Raw genomic sequence first — 23,974 nt, forward strand, 5'->3', positions numbered from 1 at the left:
CTGTTCACACTGGATCAGCATGATGCTACAACCAGAATGACCCATGAAATGGCACATCCGATAAGAAAGAAAGAAGTTCAGAACTTTTAAAATAAATGCTGTTCAGTTTATAGAGGCATGAAGCTTCTGCTCTTGAGTGAGTTTTGGTTGCCTACCTCAAGAACACAGAAAAGCAAATTAGACTCCTTCAGAGACTATGCAAGAAGGGTCTGATTGTAAAAAAAGAAGGCTAGATTAGAATATGACAAATGACTATAAAATAATAAATGGTGGAATTATGCTGTCTTGGGACTTATGATAAATCTATGAGTTAGAGGAGAATAAAAATAAGCAACTAAAGAGAATCAAAATGCTATGTCCCACATCCACGCCTGTGTCAGATAAGAAATCTAAACACAAAGACTAGCATTGGGTAAAGTCCTAGAATAAGTCAATGTAGTACAAGTTTCAATTAACATTCTACATTGCCATTAAGTGTATTTGATACAGGGATTTGAGAAATCTGCATATGAAAAGTTAAGACCTCATATCTGACAGTATCTTCTCAGGAAGAAAGCCATGGGTTAGTGTGTGTATTATTGGTATCCATACCTGTGTCTTTGTGGGGCCTATATCCAGGCCTTGTACAAATTTTTCCAAGAAATTCTTTACTGCATCCCAGGGATAAATACTGTTTGATTCATCACACACAACCACAACATCTATGAGGGAAGGGCAGGCTATGTGGGAAAAGATGAGAGAAACAGAGTTCCATAGGTGATTCAAACTTCACAATAATGAGAATGAGACTTAAACCAAAGTGGCGTTGAGGGCTAGGGTGGCACTTGATAAACTGCTCCCCCTCCTGTCATGTAGGGTGTTGCTCAGACCCTCGGCACTGTCACAACTTACTCTGCACGGCAGGTGAAAAGCTGGCCAAGAGCTGAAAATCGGGACTGACGTCAGAACAAACACCCGTGGTGTAATACTGATTTCCGCACTGCTGTGCCCACAGGGGACCACATGTCTTCAGAGAAACGAGAACCATGACAAAACACATGGAAAATGTTAGTCCTCTAACCTCTCCTTTTGTGAAAATCAGAAACCATTTCTATTCTTTCACAAGACTCTAGGAATTGTCAACTCCTGAAATGATCCAGTCAAAAATGCCTTTGCAGGAAAGGGCAGTGGAGCAAATGCAGTGAGGGAGGGGGGCATGCGCTGTGCCCAGGGGCTGGTCTTCAGGGAGAAGGTGCCCAGGGATGTCAGGGGAGGGTGTTAGGGGAGGGGCACACTGGTGACCTGACAAGCCAGAGAAAAGGGGTGCTTTCCTTCCAGAGAACACCCAGAAGAAAAGTGCGTGCAAAGTTGATATTTTGTCTCTTCACTACCTGGGACCCAGGGGGTTCATCAGCAAAGAGGCAACTCAAACTCACTATCTTCGTGAAGCTTAAGTGTATCTACAGATATAAACACTTAGAAGAGTATTGGGTAAATAGCAAATAGTATATAATTGTTAGCCAGCATCATTATCATTGTTATTCTTGAACAAAGGCCTCCATGCTCTCTCTTCCATTTACACTATTCAGCAGAAACCACTGACTGGGGCGAAACTACCTTGGGTTACCAAATCTCCCAGATTTTCAAGAGCCAGAGAAGGCAAACTTTGTGTGAAAATTCAATTGAAGAAACCCACACTGTGTGTTAAACAAAGACAAATGCAGTTCATGAACTGCCACTTTTTAATTGTGCTATAAAGTATTTCTTTGAGGACTTCAGGACCCCATATTTCTACTCCCTCAAACCTTCAATCATCCAAGCTGGAACCTATCTCCTTGCCCTTGTGCTCCATACATACTCCAGGGTGTAGTATTTCAATTAACCCAGTCCCCAATCTCTCCTTGTCAGCGGCCCCTGAATGCCAACAACTCCTGATTAAATCCTGATTAAGCCACATGGGAAACATTAAATAATATTAAAATCATTAGAACATAAACAGAGAAAAATCAGAAAGAGAAGGCTAGTCAAGTTCTTAAAATCATCTACAAAGTTTAACATTATGTAAAGCCGTGAATCAATTATTAAAACTGAACTGAAAAGCATGAACTTGCAAAAAGCAATTGGAAGAACAAAAGGGAATTTATTTGACCCAGTTTAATTGTTGGTAGCTCAAAGGAGAAGTCATACTTCATGGTCAGTGAACAAGCCACAGTTTTTTCCCTATAAAACTGGCTCATTTTGCCAGTTTATTAGGGGGAAATCATGAGCGATACCCTTGATTAGTTTACCAAATAACAGATACAATTATTGATTTCTATATCTTCATCCCCAAGTTCTTTTTGCTTTTATCACCTTGAAAAATAACTCATGAAGTATTCAAGAAATTTTTTTTGTTTCAAAAGCAATGGAAAACAGAATTAAGAAGTTGAAATTAGAATATGCCAATTCTTAATGCCAAAACTACATTCCTGCTTTATGCCCAGAATTTATGAAGTTTCAAAAAATGTGATGATTTGTCAGTCTTTTCCATATAATCCTTAAGAGTATCTTAAGATTTTGACCTTTTAGGTCTGTAAAGGAAACTCTGGCTTTCTTCTTCCTTCTTCTTTTCCACCTCCTTCTTACTCTGTCTGTCCCCTTCCTCTTGCTTGCTACATCGATTGTTAATCTCTCAAATTCTCTTTTGATTTTATTTTACTTTACCTGACATTACAGATTACAAATTTTGAAGTAAATTCTGTAATCCCTATATCTCAATATATTCCTCTTTCTGAATTTATTCTACCTGAAAACAAATAAGCAAACAAAAAAAGATGAAAGCAACCCTACTATAAAGACTTTGGGAACTTGTAAACCATAAAGATTCACTGCAATATTCATTTACGCCGTGATGTAACATTTTATTATAAGCAATACCTGATTTACTGAGTTGTACCAAAATCTGAATAGTCATATCTGCTAGTAAAAATAGAATGACATTGCTCAAAATTGATTACATTTTTTGAATAACACAATTATACACACTGGCTTTTTAAGATGGCATGCCAATGGAATAGATATAATTAACGTAAAGTTAAATTAAGTTTGCTAAGACTATGTTAACAGGGCAGTACAAGTAAGATATACCTACATGCGTCAAATAAGATTGGGTTCTTATTTGCCTTTAAAAGTTTTTTTTGGTGTGAGATATTTTCATTTTTTATATAGCCAAATCTTTTCAACAATTTCCTATGTTATTTCTTCTGTTAGTTCTAAGCTTGGAAATTTATCCCTTTTGGAAAATTTACGTTTCTTCTAGTTTTTTATATCACTTAAAAGCATATTTGAATATGCAGGTTATTAACCAATTCACAGTCTCCAGACCACTTGTTAAGTAAGGCATTCTATTTCACTGATTTGTGATATCTTTTCACAGCCTCCTAGAAACTAAGTGAGAGTAAAATACTAACGTGAACGAAGATGAGGGACTAAGCCGTGCTCTGAGCCAGACGTTAGAACACATGATCAAAAACAAAAATACTGTTTTAGCTTTGAAACCTGCTTTCTGAATTAGCAGTACCCATTGTGAATGTGCCTGCAGGAAGGAGAAAGAAGACCTGGAATTCCACCGTTACCAACAATGGTATTCCTTTTGTTCCCCTTTCCAAGATATCCTGTGGCAAGGGGCTCACTGTATACCTTAAGAAGTCTAAACATAAACAGATTGTTCCTTTGCCTCGGACACCCACACAGCATAATTGATCCAAAAGCATACTCTAACATTTAAACACCAAGACCTGATTTGATAGGAGGGATGGTGAGAAGACACTGACTTCACACTTTCATGAAAGGAATGGGATTTGAAAAGTAAATACTCACAAGAAATCCTCCGGTTCCCAAGTTCCTTGTGAGTGTCAGGCCAAGGCTCATAGTGGTTTTCATCTGGGTAACATTGGGAATGCTTGTGGCAGCTTTCAAAGGGAAAAAGATGTTAAAAAGTGACTACATTGGGACTCTCTTGTCCCCTCCTGGCTTGAGCCAGGAGTTCTGTCCTCTCGCTTTCTCTCTAAATAAAAGCCTCTGCCTTGCTCTCCTAAAGAAAAAAAAAAAAAAAGTGACTACATCTTCACCATTAATTGGAAGTTGTTAAAAAAACCACACACTCATGTTTATATGTAGCATTGAATTTAAGGTCAGGCATGCAGGTGCTCAAGTTACATAAACTAACACGGGGAAATGAGACACCTTCAGTGATCCGGCAGCTCACTTCAGTAGCTAATCAGAGGTGGCAGAATGTAAGATATTCAGATGTGGAGTCTGGAGAAGGCATGACTTAAATAAAAATTTAATTTTTTTAAAAACAAGGGGCTGGTGAAACAAAACAAAACCTATGTGAGGACACCATTTGGTTCCAGTTTGCCATCCCCACTCTTTCAAAGGTCATGAAGGCTCTATCTAATGCTTTATTCTGAATCAGAAAAAAATATCCTTAAAGTGTTATCAAAGAATGCCATACAGTAGAATCTGAGTCAAAGCAATAGTGAGTGAATTTTAAAAGGAAATCATGACTAGCCATGAAAATAATAAATACAGCTCTCCTTCTCCACTGAACTAGAGCATCATCCACTCATTCTAGAGCTATGGGACATTGCAATTCTCCTCAATATAATAATTTCTCATGCTCTCTATTCTCTGCCAAGCCAAGACTGTCACTTTCATTTATCCTCCAGGTCCCAGGGTGACCATTTAAATACTCTACCCTTCTTCTTAAGTCTCCAAACTCAACCTGGGCCCCATCACTCTCTGTGAATAACCTGTCTACTGCAGAGCAGACATGAAGCTTCTCTTACCTTTGTCTAAACGCTGTTCTCATAAACCCTAAAGTGTCATCAAAGAATGCCATACAGTAGAATCTGGGTCAAAGCAATAGTGAGTGAATTTTAAAAGGAAATCATGACTAGCCATGTAAAATAATACTTGTTCTTTCTTTCCGTTGTGCCTTAGAGAAGAGAGCATTCTTTCTGAGACTCATTTTCCCAAGGACCAGTGGTGTTAATTCCATCCAGTTAACTCCATTCTTAACTAACAGTCACTGCCTTTTATTGCCTCTTCCCACTCTCCTACAGAGAGGATCTTCTCCTTTGAATTAGAACAATCTTGTCTTAACCCTGCTACCCCATCAAACTATGTCCCCAAATCTCCTTCACTTCAACTTCTGGAAACGGAGGTTTACTTTCACTCTTTGTATTTGCTCACTACCCACCTGCTCATAAATTCTTTGTACTTTATTTTCTCCTTTCACCACTAGTGGGTTTATACTGTAGGCAAGAAAGTTACAAAATATGATCTGATGGAGGAGAGAAAAGAAAATAATAGAACTTCTGTGTGTTTTTATTCTTTTAAGCTTATTTTTATTTAGGAAGATTACATGCCAGACATATATATGATTTAAAAAAATAAACTACATATATTAGGGTTGGGTTGAATGTTTAAAAGTAGAGGTGATATGATACATTACAGGTCATATAATAAAACTTATGAGCACTCACCCTTAATGTATATATCGTTATTACTTTAATAAATTTTATTGATATGTGTCATATATATGTGTGTGTATATGTATTATGTGTGTGTACATGTATAATATATGTCTATGTGTATTATATATATATATGGGGAGTGTTCGCATGTTTAGAGAGCACTGATCTCGATCACCCACACCTCCTTAAATAAGCCAGTGATCTGTACTCAGTCCTCATACCCTTCAACCTCCGCAGCATTTAAGACCACTGACACTCCCTTCCATTTCACTGAAGTATGTTTATTGAGCCTCTACTTCATGCCAGAAATTAGATACACAGAGCCGCATAAGAAGCACTCCTACTTTTCTTTCTAATTCTTAATCACTGTTTTTTAATCTCTTCTTTCCCTTGATATCCATGACACTATAATTCCCTAATTCATGCTTTAATTCTTCACAACCCCATGACTGCCCAGTGTAAGCTTTTTGGAATGATGCTCATTGTCATCATATTGAGTAATTTTTTACTTGCATTGGGAAATATTGCATGGAAATATGACTTGCTCAGCTTCCTAGTCTTGCACCTTTTGTAACTTTTTTGCATTAATAGAAAGCAAGAGACTTAAAACTGCAGAGGACATGAAGCTACTCTTATCATACCTAAAGGTCTTCTCTGGAATATGGATAATGAAAACAGCAATTCCAAACAATTATAAATATTTCCAAATTGTGACTTTTTTACTAGGATGCAACCATTTAGACAGTATCAGCATGTTTCTCAGCACCTCTAAATGCAGCTGTAGTACTGACGATTCTATACTTAATGATTTGTTTCTGAAGAAAAAGAGATACAGACAGTCTCAGATTTCTGCAAGTAATCTGCAAAATAATCTTCAACACTGATGAAAACTCTTCCACACTCTGGGCGTAGATGGTCCAAGAGGCAGCATGTTCAGCACACATTGTATTAAATCTGTTCTTCAAACTGTGTTAGAAATTTGGGTACAACTGGACCCCTTATGACCAACGTGATGAAGGCCAAAAGAAAAGCTGTCTATAGTTCTTCAAGACAGTGCTATAATTGGTTTTGTTGTTTCTCAGTTGGGTAGTTAACAAATGAGATTTTTTTATTTATAGAAAAATCATCTTGCTAATTACCACTTACTTTCCAAATTCAGCTTTTTGCATGTAGCAGTGGATAGATCAATAGGACATTTATACACATCTCCCATTCGGTTCTCAGGAAAGCCACTCCAAGGTGAACCAACCAGCAACCTAAAAATAGAAATGTTTTTTTCATTTGAAAGTGTTAGCTATAGTTTCTTACAGATAAAAACTGACCACAAAACAGTGAAGAAACTACATATAATTCCAAGTTTTGTTAAGTGAACAGTTCATATTTGTTCAGCTATAGCTGCTCTTCTTCCTTTCCTTGTAGCTGATCAAGATCCTGATGAATACCTGCAGTACAGCGGTCTTGCCACCACATCCTGGGAGGTTTCTCTAAAATGGTGCTGTCCAGTAGAAATATAATGCAGGCCACATATGTAATTTTAAATTTTCTAGTAGCCATATTAATAAAATAACAGGCTAGAGGTGAAAATAACTTAAGTCATATATTTTATTTCATCTACATATCCAAAATGCATGCAATCAATATAAAAAGTATGAATGGCCTATTAATGAGCATTCTTTTTCCATACTGTCTTTGAAATTTTGTACATATTTTATACTTAGAGTACATATCAACATGGACAAGTAACATCTCAAGTGCTCAGTAGCTGCATGTATCTACAGGGTGCCATACTGATCAGCATAGTTCTAATGAATGAAACAATATCAAAACCAAAAGCAGTAACTAACATTTGTTGAGTCCTTTCCATGCCCTAAGCACTTTCATATGTTAACTTACTTAGGGATGAGTTGTCTAAGTGGCTTTATGTTCATTGTCTCTATAAGGGGATCCTTAACAAAAATACAGAACAGATACCCTATGGGGCTCTCTTTATACAGTATGTCCTGTATAACATCAGAGACTGGTGCTCACACCCTCCCTGTGGTTAGTTTCACTTCCTAGAGAGCTTCTCCAACTAGAGACTATGCCTTTACCTGACATTTCTGGACACAGAAGAATAGAAACTATAGCAGGTTAATTATTCAGCAGCATCCCTTACTTAGGAAGCACATTTGATTCAATGTTTTTTCCTTGTCAAAATTGGGAAGGAGTAAATTACCTATTGATGAAACTTAAATTATTTCATAAGCCTTCTGTATAATATTGTATCCATTAAACCACATGTGCCCCATGCTAAGCGCCATGGTTCAACTACATGACAAGTAAAACAATAACAATACAAATGAATGGAAATATGAGTAAGCTCCCCTCTGGAACAGACATTAAAATGGTCAAAGGATGCAAAAATGGATATTGAAGGAAGAAGGTAGTCATCAACATTCTTAGCAAAAGGGACAGCATGAACAACCATGGAAAGAAGAAAATATGGATTTTTTTAAAGGACAGTTAATGGTTCAGTTATAAGCTTTTCCCCTTATTCGTCTTACAGAATTACTCTCAAATCTTTTATAGAGCGTTCTATAATACTTTAATTCAGCTAACTTGGTTCAGGTTGGAGTTGAAAATTTTTGTCTTCTTATGAGCAGATAACTTAGCATAATTTATCTATTGAAATATAATCTATAGTACAACACAGAGAAGACGAGTAGAGATTCTGCAGCATCTTACTACGCTGATGGACAGTGACTGTAATGGGGTTTGTGGGGGAGACTTGGTGAAGGGAGGAGTCTAGTAAACATAATGTTCTTCATGTAATTGTATATTAATGATACCAAAAAATACATATATATCTATATATATATAATATACAGATAGGATTACAATACCACGCATATAAGGTTTTTTTGAAAAAAGACAAAAATCTTAATGCTGGATATTAGTAAGCCTCAATATTTGCTTTAATGGCCAGAGAGAATCAGTAGTAGGATTTAGAATGCATACTTGAACATATTGATATGCCTCAAATTCATGACAATCAGAGGAATTGGGAAACTTATAAAGAAAATTGCTTGTTTTTTTCTGTCTATGTACATCCTTGGTTTTATTCCACCTATTCCATAGTGGGTCTACATAGCACTACCTCTGATTTTTATGAACAGGATACATCTTTAAATCTTAGCAAGAAATAAAGAGACAACCTGGCTCTTGTTTACCTCTCCAACCTTGTTTCTTTCCATGTATCTTCCCAAAATTCTATTTTTCAGTCACATTTAACTCAGTTTCTCCACTAAATCAGAGTCCCTCTTGTTTCTAAACCTTCATTGTGCTGTCCCTTCTTGGCAAAGTTCTACTCATTAGTCACATCTCCCATTAGATACCACTTCCTCCAGGACATGCCCTGGCTCTTCCGAATCTAGACAAGGTGGCTTTCCTGAGTACTTGCATAGCCTCTGACCTTTCCTTGTCCCAGTTTTTCTCTCATTACCTGTAGCTGCTTGCCTACGGACCAATCCCCCCACTAGAGAGAAAACATCCATAAGGACCAGGCCTTGTGTTTGTAGAACTAGTAAGCTAATTGATGAATGAAAAAACAAATGCACAAACAAATGAATGGATGATTCTACACTCTCATTTAAGAAAACTCTCTTGGTTGAGGGAAAGTTAAGTAGAAAATTTTTAATTTTGTTCTTATTGAGGAACATTTCTTTTTGTCCAAGATAGAGTTAAAATAAGAGGTGAAAACACTCAACCCAGCTGAGAGGAAAGCACTGTACTCTTACCATTCTGTCAGGTGTTCCTGATTTGGTTTCAGTCTCCACATACCTACTATGCATCAAACTTGTTTAGTTGTTCGTTTATAAACAAAAGCTGACTGTGGAATCTTTGTAGAACCAAATAGCACCTTCCAGCAAGACACTATACTAGCAAGTGTGTCTCTGCCCCTTGGCATGCTGGGAATTCCTACAATTAAATCAAATCTTACAGCAGCTGGTGCTATGTATGAGGCCTTCCAAACATTATCTAATTTAATGAGCAAAACAAGGCTGAGGTTATTTTACCTCCACTTTACAGATGGAACTTACTACAAGACACAAAGAAATGAGCAACTCAGTCCTGTTCACAGAGCTCATGAGAGCTGAGTATAATAACTGATTCTCAGCTGTGAGAAGTCCTGGCCTAGAGACCAGATTGGGAAAACTATCTAAATTGATGGGCTGGGTTCCAGAAGCATCAAGGAGTAGAAACTGGGAACTGAGGATCAGGCTGCACGGAGTGTGCTGGGGGTGTGGCTGTGAGGCTGCAGACCAGAGGTACACCAGCCAAGGTCACCTTGTAAGAGCACTTCCACACTGTGGGGCCCAGCCTATACTCTTTACACTGCAGGTAAGAACAGGGTATGTCTGGGTGTTACTAAATATGGTCATTCCAGTGACTTCTACTGTACACATTCTCCATTCATCCTCACCATAGCCCAAGAGAACCACCCTGAAGAACATAAGTTAAGTGTTTGCTTTAATCTTTTTGTTTCTCTGAGCCTCCAGCGGTAAAGCACCACTAGCTACCTGTTTTCTCAGTGAGAAAGCTCAACAGTCTACTTGCTGTCTCTCTGGACACGCTGCCTGTCCCCTCTTTCAACCTCATCAACGAATTCTGGATATGCTCACCTCACACGCAGGCAGGGTCCCGACACCCCCCTGCCACCGTGAGAGCTGAGCCCTCCTCCTCTGGTGAGACAGAGAGGCAGGCCTCTGCACACTGTGCTTCTAAGGATGCAAAAGTACATGAAATTCTTTCAAAGAGTACATACAAATCTCTGGCAGTATTATGCCATTTGAAACTCTTAACACAAAAGAACTGAAAACAGTGGAGAAACAGACCATTTGGTGACTGGTGAGGAACAACAAGGGTGTCCTCATCACTTATGACTCATTCTTTAAGTATCGTACACCACATTCGTAAGTAGCCTGCAGGTCATGCTAGCGACTACAGAGAACTTTTCAGAGACCGTTGCCACCCCCTTCATTGGCAATGTTCCCAGTGGACACTCCTCCTCAGTTCCACAGAAAGGCCCGGGTGAAATCCCGGTTCCTGACAACGTGTCCTTATAAGGAAAGGCTATGACATCGCCAGTCGCTTCTCTCAGAGAACTGTGACCTTCTCCAATGAACCAGACGGGGAGATGAGGGAGGCTGGTATATTTATCCATACAATTTTACATAATCAGCCATAGCAGGAAGAAACACACCAGGAGAGACTGTTACATAGGTGGTGAACAGGGTGGGTTAGTGGGTAAGCCCGGCCGACGTGCGGCAAAGCTGCGTTGAAGGTATGGATTTAACTTAATCATGACCAGAAGAAAGAGCTGCGTTAACAGTTGTGTGTGCTGATTCTTAAAACAAAACAAAACCCCAACATAAATACTTCTCTTTTCCTACAGTGAAACTGGGAATTCTTCCAATACTACTTAAAATAACACTGTTCAATTATCTTGTGGGCAAACAGTGATTATGTGGCATTCCAAAACACAGCCAATTTGTCTACCTCCAAGGGAATTCAAAATACTTTGTTTAGTGAGTAAGCAGTATTTATGGTGGTATAGGTAGTTTGAAACCCACAATCCAGGGGCTGTTATAAATATCGTCCTTTAGCCTGTCTCTAACCTCTCCAAGTGTTCCTTTAATACTAAATACTAAATAATGCTAATAATACTAAAGTAGCGATTTTTCATAGAGATTATCGACCAAGGTGTACTTTAAAGAGTAGGGCAAAATATGCTTTACTTGATTCAAAAATTGTTTATTGAGACCCTATGGGGCTGATATTTTGTACAGCTCCAGGGGGTACCGTTCCCATGTGAATGGTGTCCCTGGCCTTGTGCAGTATATACCCTGTGAGGCTGGGTTTACATGGTGGCCAGAACTACTTACTATGTGCCAGGCTCAATTCCGGCACTGGGGATACATCAGTAAGTCAGAAGTTTCTGGTCTTGTGGAGCTTATATTCTGTGAGAAAAGGCAGACAATAAATTTAGTAAGGAGACCTGGTGACGGCAATCACTGCTTTGTGGCAAAAATGAGCAGGATAGAGTTCGGAGTGCGAGGAGGGTGTTGTGATCTTTATTAGCATGGTCAGAAAAGGTCTCACTGAGAATGTGACATTTAAGCAAAGACATGAAGGAGTTAAAGAAGTGAACCATAAGACTGATGATAAAGTAGCCCAAACTGTGGGAACAGCGAGCGTGAAAGCCCTTTGACGGGACCAGAATGTGGGAGTGGGGAAGTGGTAGAAGACAGGTTAGATGGCTAAAGGGCCCAGCTCACAGAGCCTTCATGAACTTTCAAAACCTTGGCTCTCTAGGTGTGGTGAGAAAGCCACTGGAGGGTTTTGAGCAAAGTAGCGCAGTGATCCGCCATATTTTAGACGTATTTTGAGGGCTCCTCTGTTGAGAATGATCGCACTGGTGCTAAGGCGGTGTGAGTGAGGCCCTTCAGAGGCACTGCGGCAGTTCAGGCAACAGGTGAAGGGCTGGCAGAGGGAAGTGGTTTTCTTTTTGATTTTGAAGGTAGGGTCAGCAGGATTTCTCCAGAAATTAGTTTTTGAATACAAAAGAAAAAGTCAAGGATGATACAAGGTTTTTCACTGAGAAAAGAAAAGGAAACAAGTTGCCAGTGAACAGATAAGGGGGATACTATCAATAGAAGGAGATTTGGAGACAAGGGGAGCTCAGGAGCTCAGTGTGAGGAATTTTAAGTTTGAGATGCCTATCAGACATTCAAGGGGATATTTTGCCCTGGGAAGGAGAAAGACAGGTGAAAAGAGCTCAGGTTTAGCTCTTGGCCGGGAAACTCTGCTATTATAAATTTAATAGTTAAGGCTCTTCGGCATGTAGAGAAAGGCAGTTTTAGTATGTAAGCCTCATTGAGCTGCCTCGGACTCCTCTGGCTGCTAGACTGTCTCCTTAAAGAGTGGGGTGGCTAAACCCTCAAGGTCTTTCAGTTCCACGAGGGGGAGTCCACCAACCTCATTACTGATAAAACATCTTAAGCCTATGGTTTCAGGAAAACCCTGGAAATTAGCTTTTGCACTAGAAGCAAATGAATCAATAAAAACAAAATCTGTTACACTGACTCACCCAACATGGAGTTCTCCTGAAGTTAAAGTCAAAAGCTAAAATATTCAGTTTAAAGCCTTGTGATGATATAAATTCCACATTCATGGGCCTTAATGGAGAGAGAAGGGATTTTAAGACCACCAGATTTTTATAAACCAAAGCCCATGAGACACTCAACTGGGTGCTTGGGCACACTGTTGTTTTATCAATGACAAAAATTAGAAAAGCAACATTTATAAACCGCTTTACAGTTTATAAAGCTCATTTTATGTATATTATCTCCTTTGATCCTTAGAAATACCTTGTGGGGTAGAGTGTTATAACTATTCCTGTTTTCATTTAAAGAAACAGTCTACATGTCTAACGGGCAACAAAGCCTAGATGTGCACCTATGCCTTTCATTACAAATGCTTGATTCTTTCTCACATTAGGTTGGCTTAGGACTTTCTAGAAGAGAGATAGTCATTGTTCTGCCATCATGTGGGCCATACACAGATTAACAAATAGGTTCCACCTGTGCCACTCACTGCTCTCTAGATCCTTCTTCACATGGAGTTAGATGGATGGAAAAGTTTCAGATAAGTGGCCACCAGGAAGCTGTGTGCGTGTGTAAACCCCATTCATATTTGTAAATGAACTTTATTCCAGAAACACTCAGGCATTAACAGAGGAAAGCTGAAACTTATAAGCCTAGCTGGTGAGGCGTGGAGGACTTTCACAGATCACTGACAGTCTCCAGACACTCTGGATCAGTGCATCTATCCCACATACAGTCACAAAAGATGAGTGTGTATGTGTGTTTGTAGATATATACACACATTTGTGTTCAACGTGGGGGAAGGAAGAAGCAAATCAGAGCAGGGCATATTTAAAGTGTCCTTTCTACTACAGGTATTTTTTATAATAAATAACACCAAGCACTAAAACATCGAGCCATAAAGATTATTTTAACCTAGTAGGAAAAAAATTAACAACTATGGTGTGACAACTGAAGGTGAATCAAGACTAGGGTGGTCCATGGAGTTCTAAAAGGTACTTGGTTCCCTTTTTATCCTGCCTGCACTGCCTGCCTAGGAAAAGTCATTCTTGATAGGAGACAAGTCACTTTGCAAGCCTATATAAATAGGGTTGAGTGTGGTTTAATTACATGGGAATAGCACAGTCATTATTTATGAAAATGATAATAACTTTTTCAAACTTAAAAGAGTAAAACTATATTACTATCAGACTTCTAATACATTTACAGAATCAAAAATTGGACTAAGTTATAAGTTAGTGAAGAGAAAATGTAGTGGAAGAACAAAAAGGGATATAAATGTCATGGGTTTAAAATAAAAGAAAACTGTGAATAAACAAAGTAAGCATTTTGTTGCACTGCCAGGGCCACCTAATGGCAAGAGAACTTCACCCTTGGAAACAGACATAAAGGCTGACAACTGGCTAATATTTAAAGGCCATAATGAAAGACAAAGACATGATTATTTTGGAAAAGGGATCAGAACAGCATTCTTGGCAGAGAAAAAGAAGAAATGGATGAAGCTAATCCAGTATGCATGGAAGCTAATTGATGACAGATGTGAAATGATCGAAGAGCAGGTAGCACAGAGAGAAAGGGAGGAACATTATTACAATCCTGGTTTTCTTCCTATATGTTTTCACACAGTGCTAATGATGAATTTTCAAAGTGCTTTATTTTTATCCTCTCACAAGGTGCTCAAAACATTCAGTTGGGTAGCAATGGCATTCTATGGGTGCTCCAGAGAGGTCATGTGACTTTCCCTTAGTCACTCAGCTAGTGGTGGGGAAGATGAGGGTAAACCCTTGTGCATTAGCTCTTGACTTACAGGATGAATCACTGTCCACAAGGAAGTGAAAAGACAGGTGGGTACTGTCATCCCTGCCCAGACAACACATCTCTGTATCAGAACTCTCCATTCAAAATACTGAATGACATTTATCTTACTTTATAAAGTTTTTATGAAAACTATATTTAAATATTATTTATAAATGCCAATTACATTCTGCTACTCTCCTCCTTGGATACGTATTAAAATAGAGATACTTGGAACATCTTACCTCTGTTTTGCATTAATCTACCCTGTGTTTATTACTTATGAGCTCTGTAATCTTAGGCAACTACTTAACCTTTCCAAAGTCTCAGTCGCCTCATTTGTAAAAGGCATAATAGTTTTACAAAGCTCTTAGAGTCATTCTGAGTATAATGTGTTTGGCAAAGAAAGAGTACTTAATAAATTCCAGGCACTGTTATTACCAGTGTTACTGTATGACATAACCTTTGATGTCTATTATAGATTTGAATGTTTCTGCTTTATTACTTACCTAAAATTCTTTTATATATCTCTTCCAGACAATCAGTTATAAACCACATAAAGTTTTATTAACATTTTCATTAAAAAGTTAGAACTATAATATGAGCTCACAATTCCATAAATGAATTTTTTTTTGTTAGCCATGACAAATATTCACTCTATTTCTCTTCTTTTCTTAAGGAACAAGCATGCACCAGTCCTTGCTGGCACAAGGAAATACATTTCAGCAACTGGAAATACCCACCATTCCCAGACAGTCCTCATCACCCAAGTGAGTGCAGTGTTCTAAGACTTTTAGTCATAGGATGAGCTTGGATTGTTCTTGGGACAAGCCTTCAGGTTAGACAAACAGAAACAGTGCATATCACCACAGGCCAGCAGGAAATGACTGCAAACATACCTCAGTCTTTTGTACAATTGTGATAAGGACTGCATCATCTACATTTGAACATCCTGTGCACAGAGTGAGTGCTCTGAAGGGACACTGGAGGAAGAGAGACCACGGCATAACTGACAGACGGGTGCCCACTGCTCTGCTTGGCGGGGGTCACCTTGCTTTTAAAGTTATTCGGCTCGTCTGAGACTGTCAAAAAGGCTCTAGGCTTCTCATTGCCGTATCACCACTATTTCTAGAGTAAAAGTCCACAGTGTAACAAAAGTATAATAAACAAAACTAGCAAAAGAGTCAAGATCATTTTGTTAAATTCTTGTAGATCCCAGTGTAAAATATGCCTATAAATTCTTAGTAACATGGGATACATGGAACAGTTCAAGTTGTACTTTAGGAACAACAGAGTGCGACTTAAAAAACCTCAAGACTGGGGCCTTAAGTGAGTTGTCAGATGGAAAGAAAGGGCTGAGAGATGAAGAGGCTCAACAACACAGACTGTAAAGAAAGTCAGAGCAAGCAGAGGAAAAAACTAGCAGCAGGGCAGCTCCAGAACAATCAATAAGGAAGTACAGAAAATAAAAGGGCGTGTGAGGGTGCGCGCGCTGCCGTCTAGTTGTTAAAGGAATTCACAGTAATACCACTTTCAGTGCCCAAAGTTAACTTGATTAGTTTCAGAAGGAACGATAATGTTCAAACCATCCTTCCACATCTGCTACTTCCATAATGGCTCTGCGGCTGTCGTAAATTAGGAGGAGAAGGGCACAGTGCCAACTGTCAAAACAAACAGGCAACTCTGGGTTCCAAGTTTCGTATTATTTTCCTCGAGCCTGAGAGCTGGGAAGGCGGCCTGTGCTGCCGCCTGCTCAAGCCCGGAGCGAGAAAAACCCTTCACCCAGATCCGGCCAGGGCCCCGCCCCTGTGTCCAGGCTAAAGAGAAAGGTCATGAGGGAATCCAGTCCTTGGGTGTCAGGCCTCAGGAGGAGAAAATGAGCTCTTACTAGGGAGTGAGCACAGCTAGTGACACCTCGAGAGCACAGGCACCGTTACCCACAAGAGGCTGGCACTTAGCGCGCCTCTGGCATTATCAGGGCTGCCTACTCAATGCGTAAATCCTCCTCATTTATTCTACTCCACAGAGTAACATAAGGTCTGTGTTTCGTACTTTCTGCACCCCGTGTCGTGTCCAGCCTCTGATGGATGAAAAGATCATGTCCCTGACGTGGCCTCTTCTGCTTCTTAGCTTTTCCAAGGCCAGACCAGTGGAAGGACCCCCGATAGGCATGCTTCTGCCCTCTTGCAGTCCTGCTTCTCCCCTCCACCAGGTTTAGCCCCTGCGGGGAGCCAGGCACTCTCCCTCCTCCTCTTCTTGTTTGGTGGGCATGCCCGTACCAGTGGGTTTTACATAGGCTTGAGGGAGGTAAGGCTTCATAACCCTCATACCAGGCCTTTCCAGAAAGCACTACAACAGTTAAAGACACTCATCACCAATCACAGGATGGTGCCTTGTTTTCCCAGAGCCATTGTCTCATGTTTATACGGCTTTCAGGAATGTCAGGAGAAGGCCAAGGAAGGACTCTGAAGTGTCTGGTATCCCTGGTCTGGACATAACACTATCAGCACCAGAGTCTGTGTTCACAGGGTTATGTCCAGAACCCACTTGCATGCTCAGAGGGAATCCCAGAGAGAGAAAGGAGGTATGACTGCCTCTCACTTCCCCAGGACTCTGCTGCTAAGTTCCTGTCAACTGTTTGTCCCTTCTGGTCTCACTCAACTTCCAGCCTGCAGGGTAGCAGTGGTTGGGTTGCCTTATAGTCCTTGACAGGCTTCTTGTACCTGACAGCATCCATTACAAACAGTGGCTCTTAGATTTACCGTGTCCCATAAAAAGTTACCTAAAAATTAGAACTCCAAGCGTGATGGCAGCCTGTCCTCAGGAAGGCCATACTTACGAAGTGGACCCTAGAGTGGACCTGAAGGTCTTGTTCAGCTCAGTCTTAAGTCAGTCTACTGAAGTTTGCAGAATACCATGAGCAAATCATTTGGAAATAGAACTTTCATTCAGACATTCAACAAAAAATCATTGATCTCCTACTCAATGCCAGGTACCACTCTGGGTTTTGAAGACACCGTAGTAAACAAAACAGAGACCCATGCTCCAGAAACAGGGCAAAAGACGTTAATGAATATATGAAAAAGATGTTTACAGATAGTAATAACCTACACAGAAAATAAATTAGTGTAAAAGGCTGGAGCTTGACTGGAAGGTGCGGTGCAGTGCTAGTGTGGCTGGGCTTGCCCTGAAAGGTCTCGATGAGGAGCAGACACTGGAGCTGAGACTGGACGATAGGAGCCAGCAAACCGTGTGAAGATCTTGGGATACTGTTCCTTGCAGGAGAAAAGCATGTGCGGAAGCTTTGAAGCAGGAATGAGTTTGGTGTGTTCAAGGGAAAGACAAAGGACAGAGCTCATAGTGTCAGGGGAGAACATGAGGAGAGACGACTGACCACGGAGGGTCCTTAAGGAGTTTTTTATTTATTCTAATTTCAGAGGAAAGCCATAGAGGGTTTTAATCTAGGAAGTAGTGGTATTTAATGCAAAAAAGTTCACACTGGCTTAACGAGTGAGGAAACGGGCAAGAAGAGAAGCAGGAGATGGGCAAGGGCTGGTGTTGGCTTCCCCCAGGATGCCAGCAGGAAGGATGGTGAGAAATGGGCCTTATCGTTTGTATTTTAGTGGCGGGTCAACAGGACTGGCCAGTGAATGAGGTATGGGGGAGGTGAGACAAAGAGAGGGGCCAAGAATTTTTGGCCTCATCAGCTGGTGCAGAGACTGAGGTGTTTGTTTTCTCTGTTACATTTGGTACGTCTATCAGGTGTTCCAGTGGAGAAGTCTGATACGGGACTGCAGCTCAGGAAAGAATCAGGGCTGGATATATGTAGAAAGGGAGGATCATTAGCAACTTCATCTGCTAGATTCCAAGTTCAAACTATACCATTTGTAACATCTTCCTCATCTTCTCACCACAGTGTATGGTTATCAAAGCATCACTAGGTAATTGGCAGAGATGTGGTCTCTTTCATATCCCCAAAGAGCCATTGCTACTGTGGATAAAGTGAAAGTTCCTATGGCCAGGATTCTCACCTGGCCCTAGATGGCTGGCTCACTACACATGTGTGGACAATACATCGTTATTGACTTTATATAAAGAGCTCAGCCCAGTGCTCTGGGCAACACGGTGGCAGGGCTGTAAGGCTGCAGGAGAGCAGAAATGAGACTGGAGTGGTGGCAGCGCTGAGGACAGAGACTGAGATGGCTTTGCGGGCAGAGAGGCCCCGAGGCAGAGACCGGCTTGCTGCATGCAGACTTACTCTGAGTGGACGGGATTCTAGTGATTGATCTGCCACCATGGGAATTAAGTGGGGTATAACCCTTTCACCCCAAGACTGTTCTACTGTCATTTCTTTGGTCACACTGAATCTATAGTGAACTTGCCCAGGGCTGAAACCCATTGGCAAGACAATTGGTCAGTTGGCAGGATTCAATGGTGACCAAGGAAAAAGAACAGGCTGCCCTCATGGAAGGAGTGTTCCAGCAGACTGCATCTATGGACGGGGAGACACTCGAGTGTCCCCCAGTGGACATGTGATACTGTGAAGGGGTGGGGAACTGGGGTCCACCCCAAGAGAAAGAAAATTTGTTGCTGACTGAAGTGGTGTCACTATGAAGTGCTGTGGAAATAGTAAAGGATGTAGTGGTAGCCTGAGAGGAAGCAGCACAAGAAGGAGCAGTGGCCCAAGAAGGGGTGACACAAGAAGAAGCAGCACGAGAGTGCAGGCTGCCAGGTGCCGTGGGGCAGGTGAAGGATGTAGTGGAGCTGTTAGCCCCAGAAATGGAGGAGCGGAGGTTTGGCGAACAGGTCGGGGTGGAGGCCCTGCAGTGCCAGAGGCATCAGCCCCTCCTCAGTTGAGACCCCACCTGGTTGAAAGCTGGTGGAAAGCCAGAAGGACTGGCAACTGCGGGCTCTTCCAGGAGAGATGCAGCCCCCTCCTCAGGTTGTGGAGCACTCCATGCTCTGCACCTATCCTCAGACTCCAGCACAAAAGGAAATACAGTCTGCTTCTCCAAGGAGGAATTTAAGGGGCCCCATGAAGGTCACAGGACCCAGTTGTGGGCTGGTTTGAAAAGGCAGGAGCAGACAGAAATTGGATGACTGGAACTATGGCAACAGCTGAGACCAGAGCAGCGGTTCCAGCTGCTGAGGAAGAAGCAGAAGGCAGATAAAGCAACAACGCCAGCCTGTGTCTCTGCAAGACTTTTTGCTGGAGAGGCTGGAGAAGGTGTGTATTGCAAACCCACCCATGTTCTCTTTTGGTTAACTCATTTGAGTAGAACTGGTTTGAATACAGCCAGGATAACCACTTGGTGGCAATGGATCTCCTCAGGCTGGAGGGTTATTATAATTTGTTGTAATTTTTGTTATTTGTATATTGTCATAGCCTCTGTTGTTATTATGGAATTTGGTTACAATGTTTCAGCTTCCTTGCACAGTGACCACTGCAGAGGATTGAGGAAACATAGATTGAGAGATGAGAATCCTGGAGGGGTGGAGTGTGGATAAAGTGAAGGTTCCTGTGGCCAAGATTCTCACCTGGCCCTGGTCGGCTAGCTCACTACACATGTGTGGGCAATGCATTGGTATTGACTTTATAAAAGAGCTGGGCCCAGTGCTCTGGGCGACATTGTAGCACGGCTGCAAGGCTGCAGGAGAGCAGAGACAAGACTGGAGTGGTGGCAGCACCGAGGACAGAGACTGAGACGGCTGCAGGGGCAGAGAGGCCCAGAGGCAGAGACCGGCTTGCTGCATGCAGACTCGCTCTGAGTGGACGGGATTCTAGTGACTGACCTGCCACCATGGGAATAAAGTTGGGTATAACCCTTTCACCCCAAGAACGTTCTACTGTCATTTCTTTGGTCACACTGAATCTATAGTGAACTTGCCTAGGACTGAAACCCACTGGCAAGACAGCCCCTCTTTGGATTTCCACTGGGCTGTTCTTATCCTTCCGGATGACTGACAGACTGCCGGCACACACATGGTTTTCCCAGTCTCCTCACACGAGCTAACACTCCTCTCCAGCCTGTCCATCTTATCCCTTAAGACACAGCTCAAAACTCACTTCCTCCAAGATGCCTCTGAGCCACACTGCCCTCTTGAGTGATAACTTCATGTTGTTTCCCTACCACACAGATAGGTATGCTCCAACATGAGAATAATTTGGATTCTAAATATTTCTTTGAATTCAACTTTTTTGAGCATCAAACATAAGTTCCTATAGAAAAAAAGGTTATAAACTATATAGCTCCTATCTGAGAAGCCAACAACAACCCATTTAATCCTTGGAAAGAGCCCTAGAGGCCCCAGGATCAGAAGCAACAGGCTGAGCGTGCAGCCTTCTGCTGCAACACGGAGACACAGGCCTGTTGGCAGGACTCCTTCCCACCAGTGGGTACCACTCAGGTGGCAGAGCAGCTGGAGCTCTTCTGCCTAAAGAGGACTTGCAAAATGATCTGCTTTCCTCTGAGCTGATTTTCACTGTCGTTATGGGAAACTGAAACCAGCAATGGGGTAGGTATTTTGATATCCATGAATGTGGTTGCATATAAATGTAACCGTGGTGTAAAATTGCAACCACTAGATGGCACTGAAAAACTGGGGGCACTTTTGAGCAAAAATAAAAGATGCTAAATTCATTAGAGAAAGGTACCCTTGTAAATTTTGCCTGATGCTTAATGAAGACCATTTGTCACATGAAGTAGAGAAGGGAAACTTAGAATGAGGCCAGTAGACAAAACCTTGCTGATGAAAATTGAGGGAAAATTTCTACCATTTAGAATTGGGCCAGAGGGAGCATTAGCTAGCTGGACATTTACAAAACTCAATGGATACCAGTTTCCGAATAAGAAATGAAGACAAATCTATCTATTTATTCAATGGTCAAAACTGATAATATGAATTCACTATGAAATAGAGAAAATTTTCTATCCTGATTTTAAAAAGTACCATTATGCCATCCAATTAATTATCAATCTGGGAGTTATCAACTCTCAGGAAAGATCCTTTATTTAAGGTTATTTGAGGACTACTTATGAGTAATATATTCATGTACCAATTTGAACAAGCAATTAGAGTCAAATATTAAATTTACTTAGCATTTTTCTGAAATCATAAAGAAGAGAATATTCTTACCAGTTGCCTTTTGGATTTATAAACTGCTGCACTGCATAGCCAAACTGTTCATTTGAAGGACCGGAAAATATCTTTGCTTCTGGGAGACCAACATTGTATGCCATACAATAATTTAAAATGCCTGTTAAGAGAAATGAAAACTTAGTCCATATTTACAACTTGTGAATATGTTTGTAAAATAATTCTCAAAGGCCACTTAAAAAAACTTTGATGTAATAATTATTCTTATTAGTGTTTACCAAGAAATAATAGCTACTGCTTTTTAAATATTTACTTGGGACCTTGGCACCATGCTAAGTGTTACTATTAAATTTTTTTTGCAGAGCTTTCTGAGGTTTCTAGAGATGAGTGTGTCTCATAGGTGGAAAATGATAAAAGTAAGGACAGCCCTTGAGCCCTGGGCTGTCTGATTCAAGGGCTTGAACTCTTAAACCACAAATTACCCTCTAGGGATTCTTAAGTAACTTCAGGTCTATTTGTCCTTCCTAAGGCAGCAAAGGCTCTAAGCCACCAGCGGCGGGGACTGAAGGCTGCCTCCTATTTCTTCTGAATTCCCCTGAAGATCTTGACACGGACTCTGTGAAATGTCTGTGGCAAAAGCACTGCCGACTATATCAACGAGGGGAAAACAATCACAGCTCTGTGAAAATTGTATCATTTTCTTGCAGAAGGGATGGTTTTTGAGGATGAAAATGTGGGGAAAGGTGTCACATCTCTTGTATTCCAGTGGCAACTGTCAAAAGTATGGTTTTGTGCTTTGATGCTTCTTTCTGAATGCTCAAGAAACAATAATCATTTTCGGAAACAGCAAGGAACTTGATAGGATAAAGCCTTGATAGACTTTTCTGAAAAACCTCATTTCTGATGGAAATGGAATGAGGAGAAAGAGGAAGGTGGACTAAATCTCCCTCTGACACTGATGGCATTAACGCGGGCTGTCCTTCAACCTGAGACGGACGGCTGTGTGGAGACGGCAGGATGCTTCCCGCCACTGGAGATCAGTATTTATTTTTGCAGACGTTGAAGGGGAGTAGACTCTTTAAAACCAACATCAAAGTGCCATTAATATGTGTTTTCACAGAGGAATGCCCCACTTTCTGGGCAGCATTGCAAGGACACAGTATTTTGTAAGTCCATTGTTCCAGGCACCCGAAGGACGGAGGACAGGGCTCACTCCTCCCTGTGCCTGTGTGCCTCCGGAAGAAGATTGTGTAGGGGGATCCCAAGGAATAAAGAAGTCAGTGATGGTGCTTTGGGGACTTAAAGTAGTCAGTGTTCCTCTCTACATGCTAAAATTATTCTACCACAGATTCTCTCACTCAAGAGGGCTTAACTCATTGTTTCTTAGAAATACGTGTGGCTAGGAAGAGAAGGACAAATAATAATTTTGAAATACTCTGTAGCAAAATCTATATAGCTCTACATTTGCAAACCTTCTCCTTAATGTCTATTATTCATATGCACCACTGCTCCTTTTTATTTTTGAGGAAATGAAATGCAAAAGAAAACAACATGGCAAATTAGGCAGAGAACCAGAACTGACATTTAGAATACTGGTGTTTCCAATCAACAGTTTAACTTCACCCCACTGTGCAGAATTCAATAAATGTTATTTAAATATGTTACCAATTATCTATCATACTAGTAAAAGTTTGGGGAGACGTTATTAAGATGCTCCCATTTTTAAAATATCTACTGCTGGGAAGATCACATATGACTGGATATAATGACCTCATTTTTTCCCCTGTTAATTAGACCTCAGCAGATCATGTTACAACATGAAATCATGATGGAGTTCACTTTATCATCTAACAGTTATATTATATTATATACACACACATATGCATATATATTTAATACATATACTTGTATGAATATATATACACATGTATGTACATGTATAGATACACATACATATAAAATATTACTCAGACATGTAAATCGATCATTTCACCTCTACTTAAAATACCCCAATGTCTTGCCATTACACTGAAAACAAAATCTGGTTTCCTTACCATGGTTTCAAAGGCCTTTCATGATCTGGCCTTTGTGTGTATGTTGACTTCACTTTCCACCACCCTCCTTGCTCACTGTTCCAGCCCCACTGGTTTTCCTTCTGTCTTTTGAACACAAGCAGCTCATTCTGCTTAAGGCCTTTGCAGCTGCTTGACCCCTGTCTGAAACATTCTTCCCAGCTCAGCATTTACATCTCAGCATCTATTCATCACTTTGGTCTTTGCTCAAACAGGTCTCAGTTCTCCTCGTAGACTTCCCGGACTCCTCTCTAGCCACAGCACCCTCCTCCATCAATACCCACTATCGCAGTGGATACTATCTGAAATGATCTTTTGTATCTGCATTGTTTTGTGTCTGTCTCTGCCTGTTAAAATCTAAGCTCTC

At 40.9% G+C, this 23,974-nt stretch overlaps 1 protein-coding gene across 1 annotated transcript in view; it reads right to left on the reverse strand.

Moving 5' to 3' along the window:
* Positions 1-23,974, reverse strand: part of ITGA2 (integrin subunit alpha 2) — a 144,415-nt gene that overhangs the window by 98,852 nt on the left and 21,589 nt on the right. The window contains exons 2-6 of the mRNA XM_036900382.2: positions 21,575-21,695; positions 6,645-6,754; positions 3,838-3,929; positions 892-1,006; positions 592-719 (exon numbers count right to left, since the gene is read on the reverse strand). Coding sequence (XP_036756277.2) covers positions 592-719; positions 892-1,006; positions 3,838-3,929; positions 6,645-6,754; positions 21,575-21,695 — 566 coding nt within the window. The remainder of the gene's footprint in view (positions 1-591; positions 720-891; positions 1,007-3,837; positions 3,930-6,644; positions 6,755-21,574; positions 21,696-23,974) is intronic.

The sequence above is a fragment of the Manis pentadactyla genome, chromosome 2, assembly GCF_030020395.1.
Source record: "Manis pentadactyla isolate mManPen7 chromosome 2, mManPen7.hap1, whole genome shotgun sequence".
Lineage (NCBI taxonomy): Eukaryota > Metazoa > Chordata > Mammalia > Pholidota > Manidae > Manis > Manis pentadactyla.